This window comes from Babylonia areolata, chromosome 20 (assembly GCF_041734735.1).
Source record: "Babylonia areolata isolate BAREFJ2019XMU chromosome 20, ASM4173473v1, whole genome shotgun sequence".
In the NCBI taxonomy this organism is placed as follows: domain Eukaryota; kingdom Metazoa; phylum Mollusca; class Gastropoda; order Neogastropoda; family Buccinidae; genus Babylonia; species Babylonia areolata.
Window position 1 is genome coordinate 47149470 of NC_134895.1, and position 10784 is coordinate 47160253.

At 40.8% G+C, this 10784-nt stretch overlaps 1 protein-coding gene across 4 annotated transcripts in view; it reads right to left on the reverse strand.

Moving 5' to 3' along the window:
• Positions 1-9665, reverse strand: part of LOC143294661 (stromal membrane-associated protein 1-like) — a 36133-nt gene extending 26468 nt beyond the window's left edge. For 2 of the 4 annotated variants that reach the window (XM_076606043.1, XM_076606042.1), the window contains exons 1-6: positions 9436-9664; positions 7281-7414; positions 6575-6660; positions 5415-5505; positions 4849-4920; positions 3284-3425 (exon numbers count right to left, since the gene is read on the reverse strand). In XM_076606043.1, coding sequence (XP_076462158.1) covers positions 3284-3425; positions 4849-4920; positions 5415-5505; positions 6575-6660; positions 7281-7414; positions 9436-9553 — 643 coding nt within the window. In that variant the 5' untranslated portion in view covers positions 9554-9664. Of the gene's footprint in view, positions 1-97; positions 122-3283; positions 3426-4848; positions 4921-5414; positions 5506-6574; positions 6661-7280; positions 7415-9435 lie in introns of all 4 variants that reach the window. The other 2 variants (XM_076606041.1, XM_076606044.1) reach the window with 2 other exon arrangements.
• Between the last annotated feature and the right edge of the window lie 1119 nt (positions 9666-10784).

Here is a 10784-nt window from a genome sequence, read left to right on the forward strand (position 1 = left end):
GTAAAGTGTAAGACCACCAATGCCACACTTCGAGTCAGAGAAAAACAAACTGTGAAAGCACCACCGCTCCCAGGCCAACAAGCAAGTGATTACTCACTGGATGTCTGACCGACAGACAACTCTGGAGGCAAAGAGAAGACCGATTCAGATTTTCACACTCACATTATACCATGTTCAAATTAACATTAATGATTCATCAACCAGTAAAATATCTATTTAAAAAAACAACAACAAAACTGTCTCCTGCCCTTCAGGCTTTAAGAAAAAATAGTTAATGTTTTCCAACTACTTCAAATTCTAGTCACATACCGTAACTACATGCAAACATAACACAGAAGACATGGAAATGAATACTATAAGACAGGAAAAGAGAAAGGTGCAAAGATGATTTAAATGATAACAAAAATAAATAAAATAAAGGAAAACATCCATAGTACAATTAAAAATCATACAACTATAGCTGTTCAAAAACAACTTCTTTTCCAATAGGCACTGAGTGCTCTCCTCTACTGTTGTAAGACTTGGACCACGTGCCACTGACACATCTAACAACTTGAACAGTGCCATCAACGATGCTTGCCCAAGATCTGCAGCATCAAATCCTTGTTTTCTCATTCCATACTAGTCTTTAAAAAAAAAGTTGATTGGCTTCAGCCATGTTCACTCATCTCTCACGTGAATTTCATTCAATGATTTTGGCTGAAATCTGAGGGGGAGGGATGAGGAGGGTGGTGGTGGAACGTTTTGTACACACAGATTTTCACCAAATTTGAACAAAGTCAGTGTGGACAGTATTTATGATTTATGCTATCAGTACTGTATCTCCCATGCTCACTCATATGTGCAAGTGGCCTTTTACATATTTGACCAGACCATTTTTTTTTTACCCAACATGCAGGCAGCTACACTCTGTTTTCAGGGTTGCAGCTGACTTCAATTTCTCTGCTTTGGGTGGAGAAGTACTTTGCACAGGACAGGAAATCAGACTTATGCCCAGTCTGCACCAGTTGGTCACAGTATGTGTTAAAAAAAAAAAAAAAAAAAAAAAAAAAAGTGTATGAGTGTGTTCTTGCCTTTTATCTCAACTCTTTCACTGCCATGTTTGTGTGTGAAAAACACTCCCCAGAACCAAATATTTCAGACTCAACATTCAGTCACACAATCAGGTTCATGTCCAAAGAAACAATGCGCTTGTTCTCGTCAACCTTGGTCAGGGAGCAAAGGTTAGTCATTATTCTATTGCACAGGAAAGTAGCTGCAGTTGTTGAGCTTTGTTACAATGTGAAAAATGGTCCTTTTTATCGTTTTCTCCGCATAGGCGGGTAGTAGTTTGCACAGGACAGGAATCAGACCCCTGCCGGAGTCTGCACTGGTGGGTCACAGTTAAGTATATGTAATTAAAGGTCCTTTTAACATGACCCCTTGATGTCAACTGGAGTTGCCTATGGTGATGAACTGTCAGGTCAACTGAAGTCGCCTATGGCAGTGAGCTGTCTTGTGAACAAAGTCGCCTGTGGCAGTGACCTGTCTGGTGGAATAAAGTCGCCTGTGGCAGTGAACTGTCTGGTGGAATAAAGTCGTCTATGGCAGTGAACTGTCTGGTGGAATAAAGTCGTCTATGGCAGTGAACTGTCTGGTGGAATAAAGTCGTCTATGGCAGTGAACTGTCTGGTGGAATAAAGTCGTCTATGGCAGTGAACTGTCTGGTGGAATTAAGTCGTCTATGGCAGTGAATTGTCTGGTGGAATGAACTCAACTATGGCAGTGAACTGTCTGGTGGAATTAAGTTGTCTATGGCAGTGAACTGTCTGGTGGAATTAAGTTGTCTATGGCAGTGAACTGTCTGGTGGAATTAAGTTGTCTATGGCAGTGAACTGTCTGGTGGAATTAAGTTGTCTATGGCAGTGAACTGTCTGGTGGAATTAAGTTGTCTATGGCAGTGAACTGTCTGGTGAAATAAAGTCACCTATGGCAGTGAACTGTCTGGTAGAATAAAGTCGTCTATGGCAGTGAACTGTCTGGTGAAATAAAGTCGTCTATGGCAGTGAATTGTCTGGTGGAATGAACTCAACTATGGCAGTGAGCTGTCAGGTGGAATAAAATTGTCTATGGCAGTGAACTGTCTGGTGGAATGAACTCACCTATGGCAGTGAACTGTCTGGTGGAATGAACTCACCTATGGCAGTGAACTATGGCAGTGAACTGTCTGGTTGACTAAAGTTGCCTATGGCAGTGAACTGTCTGGTTGACTAAAGTTGCCTATGGCAGTGAACTGTCTGGTGGAATGAACTCACCTATGGCAGTGAACTATGGCAGTGAACTGTCTGGTTGACTAAAGTTGCCTATGGCAGTGAACTGTCTGGTGGAATAAAGTTGTCTATGGCACTGAACTGTCTGGTGGAATGAACTCACCTATGGCACTGAACTGTCTGGTAGAATAAAGTCGTCTATGGCAGTGAACTGTCTGGTGGTATGAAGTCGCCTATGGCAGTGAACTGTCTGGTGGAATGAACTCACCTATGGCAGTGAACTGTCTGGTGGAATGAACTCACCTATGGCACTGAACTGTCTGGTGGAATCAAGTCGTCTATGGCAGTGAACTGTCTGGTGGAATAAAGCTGTCTATGGCAGTGAACTGTCTGGTGGAATAAAGTCATCTATGGCAGTGAACTGTCTGGTGGAATTAAGTTGTCTATGGCAGTGAACTGTCTGGTGGAATCAAGTCGTCTATGGCAGTGAACTGTCTGGCGGAATAAAGTTGTCTATGGCAGTGAACTGTCTGGTGGAATGAACTCACCTATGGCAGTGAACTATGGCAGTGAACTGTCTGGTTGACTACAGTCGCCTATGGCAGTGAACTGTCTGGTGGTATGAACTCACCTATGGCAGTGAACTATGGCAGTGAACTGTCTGGTTGACTACAGTCGCCTATGGCAGTGAACTGTCTGGTGGTATGAAGTCGCCTATGGCAGTGAGCTGTCTGGTGGTATGAAGTCGCCTATGGCAGTGAACTATGGCAGTGAACTGTCTGGTGGAATGAACTCACCTATGGCAGTGAACTATGGCAGTGAACTGTCTGGTTGACTACAGTCGCCTATGGCAGTGAACTGTCTGGTGGTATGAAGTCGCCTATGGCAGTGAACTGTCTGGTGGTATGAAGTCGCCTATGGCAGTGAACTGTCTGGTGGAATGAACTCACCTATTGTGGCAAAAGAGTTAATTAAATATGTAAATGTCTCATATGTCAACCCAAAAAAAACAGTTATGAGGCCTAATCACTTACCAAGGCCCAACAGGTCAGCACTGCCAGAGCTGACTTTGGCTGGCTGGGGGGCTGGTGCAGGTTTGGGTTCAGGCGCTCTGGGGGGTGCTGGCTTGGCGTTACTGCCCCTTCTCTCCACTGACACTGTGCTGCTTACCGCAGACTGAAAGAAAAAAAACATTTCCTGTCAAAGTATTAAAAAAGATGAGATCCAACTGAGGTGGAAAAATAAGGAAAAGGAGACAGTAGCTGGGAGAAGTATGCGTGCCAAAAGATAAATAAAAGCAAAACAGACTGTGACAAACACAGAATATTCCTTTCAGAAGCATTTTTATCAGCACAATTTTCCAGAAAAGTATTACAATGATTCCAAAACAGAACACAAAACACAATTTTCCAGAAAAGTATTACAACGATTCCAAAACAGAACACAAAACTAAGTGCATTGGCTTACACTGCTGGTCAGGCATCTGCTTGGCAGATGTGGTGTAGTGTGGATGGATTCGTCCAAATGCACTGACACCTCCTTGAGATACTGAATAAAACTAAAACAAAAATCTAAAACAACAACAAACAAAACAATCTGAGAATCCCAAAGAATCCAAATACCTCAACTACTTTCAAGACTGAAGGTATAATCAGCATCACAAACTAACAAGATGACTTATTTGTGTAAACAACACCAAAGCTGCTCCTTGCAATGTAATCTCTCTTGGTCTCAGCTGCATGAGTGATCAAAGTCAAACTAACTTTGCTTATAGTTAAAAAGTCTATGCAGTGAGCATACATACTTAGGAAAACTCCTAACACTAAGCTAACTCAAGTGTTGCTAAGATCACCCAAGCAACCCAACCCTGGATGGTTCGACTCGTCTTTCAGAGACATTCAGTTAGTGAACACACACAATGTTGCTGAGACATGGCTGCGCACCAGGAAAATACTGCCTGGCATTTTACAGCACAGCCTGTGTGACTCTTCCCTTCTCAGGCATATTTCTTCAAAAAAGCTAAAGTCTTCATTTGTGTATGAAGTGCATGCACAGGTTGAGATAATCTTTTTTCGTTGTTGTTGATGCTTACAGCCCTGACAACTACACAGCCAAATGATGTCAGGGCTGAGAACAAAATCATATAAACAAGCATACAGAACCAAACATCAACAAATGGCCCCATATATGTCCCAGGGGCTAAAAGAATACAACAGGGTAAGAATGTAAGAATACCCAATTATCAAGTCCAGAAAAAAATATTTAAAAAAAACCAAACAAACAAACAAACAAAAAACCATGAAAGGATCAAGAAGAGATGTCAAAAAGAAAAGGTACCAAAGAAATGAGGAAATTTCAAGCACATAATTTCCTGGTGTGGATACAATTTGTATTGAAAGAACCCTTGGTATCTTTACAGGGGGCTTCCCTAACATCTGAATAATAGCAAAAGTCTTGATAATGTGTATGAAGTACATGCACAAAATAACTGCTCTCGCATGAACAAGCACAAGTGCCTGAGCACACATACACATACAAGCATGCAAAAACAAACACGGACAATACGCAGAATATCTGCACATAGAACTAACACACTTACACTGTTTGCCGATGCACTGGGAGTGGGTTTACTCCGAGGCTTTTTCTTCTCCACTTTGTCATCCTCAAACCACTAAAGAAGCAGAAGCATAAAAATCATTGGAAAAGGTCATTTGCTGCTGTTTCTTTAGCCACCACAACAATATTATCCAAACTCTAATTGTGATATATTTCATTTCATCCAGTTGAGTCGAGTACACAGTGTTCTAGCAAGACAAGATGTACTTGTAATGTCATATGCACAGGTGCAAATGTGCAAGTACTTTAAAGCAATGGGATACAATATAATGTGAAAAGTTAACATTTGAATGTATGTATGTATATACGTATGTATTATGTCTGTGTCTTTTTATGGATGATATGCACATATGTATGGATCATTAGATGTATATAATGCTAGCAATAGATAGATTAGATAAACTAGTCTAATTCATTTAACATCCCAATTCTTTTCTCTCTTTCTCTCTCAGTTTGCACATAAGTATGGGAAACAAAAATAGAAACATGTTTATCAAAATGAATGAAAAGAGAAGCCCAGCAATCATTTCAAAAGTAAGCAATACTGACCTCTTTAGGAACAACTGGTTTGGGGGGCACCCATTCCCTGGCGATGTATTTTTTGTTTTCATATTTAGATCGGATGAAGGCTTCAACTGCTCTGAAATGCAGCTTAAGGAACCTAAATGAAGAAATGAAGACTCACAAACCCAACTACTTATACAATGATTTCTCAGTCACATCAACTCTCTTTTTGTGTAGCCAAACATGATTTTCAATACAGGATTTTTCTGTTCAAGACAGATATAAGCAAGTAGCAAAACAAGTTTGTGCTTATACAGCAGTAAATAATACTGCTTGTTTAAAGTGTTTTTGATTATTCGTTTTCTGATTCATGTCAGTCAACCAGTTTGCAACTGAAAAAATAAATAATAAAAATAAACATAATGTGCCCACCAAAATGACATTACAGATTCATATTACTTGCAGTCTAATACTATCAACAGCATTTTTATGTGCAGTCCATTACTGTATTAGAACTGCGTGTTTAGTAATAATACTGAAGCAAACATGTTCAAGGAGCAACAACTAAATGGTTACAGCATCGAACTTCTGTTTCATCTTACATGATCTGATCTATCTATCTTAGTATCTATCTGTTGGTCAGTCAGTCAACCAGACAATTAGCCAGTCAGTCAGCCAGTCTGTACATCAGTCAGTCTGTCTGTCTATCTGTCCAAAGGTCTCATAACTCTTACATCTGTGAGATCTGTGTTTTAAATCCTGATCCAGGTCATTTGATTCTGATGGGTTCCCTCCCCTCCACCCTCCAGTTCCCCCAGGGCAACATATGTGCAGACCAGCTGTGGCCTCCATTCCCTTTGTGTGCCTTCACATGTTGAAGATCAAAAGCACATGAAAAAAATTTCTGTTATTAGTGTTAACAATGCCAGTTTCAGGCAGTTAATGGAAATGTGAACACACACACACACACACGCACGCACGCACGCACGCACACACACATGCACACCTAAACGTAAAAAGCAAGCATAGCTGCCTATATCACCAGTAAATGGTACAGCATAAAAAAAAAAAGTCAACTGTAAAAGCTCACTGATGGAACTGAGAGAACAGCTTGCAAACACACGCGAGGAAAACAAAACAAAACAAAACACAACAGCCTCCACAAACCCAATGAATCTGAGCAATACTGGATGAATGAAGGATACGAATTTGTCTGAGGTCGTCGGAAATCGTCAGGCACATTGGCTTCATACACAGCACGAGCTCTGCTGTTTCCCATTTCCTGCATCATCTGGAGAACACAGAAACAGATGAATCAATAAATTCACTGACGTAAATACCAAAGAGGTTAATCTAATTTTTCTAAATAAAAGTGTATTACAGTTTCTCTTTTGTGATTACAGATCTCTTCCAGGGAAAGATGGAATGCTGGTGGACATTGCAAAAGAGGAGGGGGAGCTTAACACTTAAAAGTTGCCAAAACACAGAGAGAGAGAAAAAAAAAAGCCATGGATATCATTAACAGAATTACCCACAGGATGAAGAGGGGGACAAAAACTGTGATAGAGGTGATGGGGAAGTTGGAAGTGTGAGCCGGTTACACCTCCTGGTGAATGAGCGTCTGTGTATTATTTATTGTCTGCCAGTCAGTGCACACTTTTTGTTCTTATTACAATTTCAGCAGAGGGATTTTACCAGAAAAAAAAGAAAAAGAAAAAAAATGCACCAAATATTAAGATTTTCCATCAATAAAAGGTACCCCCAAAAATGTAAAAGACTTTTTCATTTTCTAAACTGGTGTAAAGGAAACATTTCAGATGAAAAACTTTGTATATAAAACCTTTAAAATTGAAGTCTATAGCGCTTAAGTACATTATGCATTCACAGAGAAAGTTACAGAGAGAGACGTACAGCAACTTGTTCAGCTGTCCATGTGTCCAAGTTGACAGACTTGACTTTGGAAATGTGCACCCCCAGATTACGGTGGATGCCAGCACAGCGAATGCACAGAAAGATACCAAGATTCCATGACGCCCATCTCGGACCTAGTACAAATGGAATAGAATTCAAATTATACATGTGTAATATACTCATAAATAAATCTAATGAATAAATAAATACACTGACAGGCATTCAGGCATATACATACACAACACAGCAACTTGAGCACTTGAGAAATGTATTCTAAATAAACATGAAGAAAAAAAAGAAGAAAAAAAAGAGGTCTCGGCAGACATTTTATTGGATACAAATATTTTAAAACAGACAAGACAGATCATATCAACAGATAGTCAGAGAGACTGACACTGACAGAAAAACAAGTAAACAGACAAGGCAGGCAAATAAATGACATGCTGGTCTAGTGATTACTCAATACTGGTATAAAGGCAATGTCTCTTGTCTTTAAAAGTAAAAAAAGTACATCCACCTTCAAAACCCACTTCCCCTAACAAAAGACAAGAGTGTATACATGTACATACACAAACTGACAAAGAAAAATAGATCCACACCCACAGTGGAGTGATGGCCTTGAGGTAACGTGTCCGCCTAGGAAGCAAAAGAATCTTAGCACACTGGTTCAAATCATGGCACAGTCACCAGTATTCCTCTCCCCCTCCCCCATCCCACTAGACCTTGAGTGGTACTCTGGATGCTTGTCATTTGGATGAGATGATAAACTGAGGTCCCATTTGCAGCATGCACACTTAGTACGCATAAAATAACCCATGGCAATGAAAGGGTTGTCCCTGTCATAATTCCGCAGAAAAATCCAACTGGATAGGAAAAAAAAACAACTGCTGGCAGGAAATTTTTTTTTTTTTTAATGGGTCGCACTCTCATGTTGTGATGCGTTCTCCTTGGGGAGAGCAGCCAGAATTTCACACACAGAAATCTGTTGTGACAAAAAAAGAGTAATACAATACAATACAGACCTACACACACAGACCCACACCCACAACACACACACACACTGTAACATCTGTACCCAATTCTTAACACTAACAGCTCTTTATCTGGCACCAAATCATGACTTGATGAACAATTTGTGGTCCAAAAGAACAGCCTCACTGTAGAACTAGAGGTGTATTGGTACCAGTCTTATTCTTAGAAGTTTTCACCTAAATGATCGAGAATATTTCTATTAACAAATTAAAAATCAGTTTCATTTTGACAGTTCAAGTCTAACATACACTTATGCCCCTCAATTATAGTAACTAAGTTAAGCAATAACCTATCATTACTAAATTAGAAGAGGAAATGAGAGTGAGAAAGGCAAATAATATGGAAAATAATATGATTTATTCATCACTGTGAAAAAAAATGTTGAGACTAAAAGTAAAACTATTATCAAATGCTCCAGGCTAAATGTTGAGACTAAAAGTAAAACTATTATCAAATGCTCCAGGCTATCACAGAAATGCACACTGAGAAGCAAAGAGGAAAATGAAAGTATTTCATCAGTGAGTCACCCAGCTGTTGTTAGCAGCATAATTTCTTTTTCAGTGTATTGAAATGAAACACTGATAACATAAAATATTATTCAATGTTCTAATCTTCTAGTTTACACAAATGTTTCATTTATCTATTAACTTTAGGATATATATAAACTAAGGAGGTTTGGCCATAAGTTTTCATGTCTGTGTGGCCTGCCTTTTTTGACAGATCTTGTTTGATCACATATAATATCTACAGTTATGACAAATTCAATTTAAAACTGTTCAACCAAAGACCCGGACTTTACAAATCAATGGAAGATACTGCCAGACATTTGTGGAAAATAATGTAAAAACATAATCTCTGACTAGTGTGAGTCACAGCATGAGTGAAAAATGACCCCATTGATCAGGTTGATCAAGGTTCACAGTAAAAGCCGGCAGTCCCTGTAGACACGCGAAGAACATCGTGGTGACTCATTCTGCTCCTGTAACAGTATTGCCAATACGTGTGACTGTTAATGTCACTTGTGTCATAACTGTGGAAACGGCGCTGGAAATATCAACTCCACAAAGTCGTTCTAATATAAAATATCAGGTCATGCCAACAAAGACAACAAACAATCACAAACCTTTGGCATCACAATCTTCGCAATACTTGTTGTCCTCGTCTTTTAGCATAGCAGACAAAATGGCCTGAAACTTCTCTTGTTGAGCCTTAGCTCGATCTTTGTCTTGTCTCAAAGCCATGTCAAGTTACTTAGAAAGTCTCAACAAAAATAAAACTATTAGGCAACCGCACCAGCCGTCTCCTAAAATCGTGAGGCCCAAACCGGATGCACAACCACAGCTTCTTTGCCCCCGGAAGCTGTGTCAGAGGACACACAAGCGTAATTCTCTCGAAGGTTATGTCATTAGAATTGCTTTTTTTTTTCTTCTTCTTTTATTTTATTTTTTGCCGAGCAGATGAGGTGTAGCGAATGTGAATCAGTCGACGAAGTTTGACACCTTCTCCTTGAAACAGAAACGCTTACTTTTCATTCTGTCCGAAATGTGAATGTTCCTGCTGATTATCGTCAGATCCGGCATACTCGGACACTAGTGTCAGATGACATGATATTCTGTGTTTGCTTTTCCAACATTTTCATTGTATTCAAAGTGCTAGGGTTCTCCCCCCCCCCCCCCCCAAGCCCCCCTTTATCCTTTTTATGGGGCGGGGAGGGGTGCTGGAGAAGCACATGATAATATCCTGTTTTCAGACAGAAATATGCAAACCTCTCATCCATGGAACTCAGTCACTGTGGTGTGCGGCGTACCTAGTGTACCGTGTACCGTGTGTGTGTGTGTGTGTGTGTGTGTGTGTGTGTGTGTGTGTGTGTGTGTGTACGGTGTGCCGTGTGTGTGTGTGTGTGTGTGTGTGTGTGTGTGTGTGTGTGTGTGTGTGTGTCACGGTGTGTATGTACGCCGGTGTGCCGTTTGTGTGTCACAGTGTGCAGTGTGTGTGTGTGTGTGTGTGTGTGTGTGTGTGTGTGTGTGTTAGTGTGTGTGTATGTATTTGTGTGTGTGTGTGTGAGTATGTGTGTGCGTGTGTCAGTGTGTCCGAGTCAGTGCCGTGTGTGTGTGTGTGTGTGTGTGTGTGTGTGTGTGTGTGTGTGTGTGTGTGTGTGTGTGTGTGTGTGTGTGTGTGTGTGTGTGTGTGTGAGTGTGTGCGTGTGTCAGTGTGTCCGAGTCAGTGCCGTGTGTGTGTGTGTGTGTGTGTGTGTGTGTGTGTGTGTGTGTGTGTGTGTGTGTGTCCAATCAACCCAGGCGCGCGCGCGCAGCGGCGTGTGTGTGCCAGTGCCAGCCACGGTGTGCCGGCCGGGCCGGGTGTCAGTGTGTAGGTGCCAGTGGGTGGGAGGGTGGCCGGGTAGGTGAGGGCCTCCATCTCATTAAAAAGACATTAATATTTCAATCATTTAATTAGTTCATACAGAAAAGACAG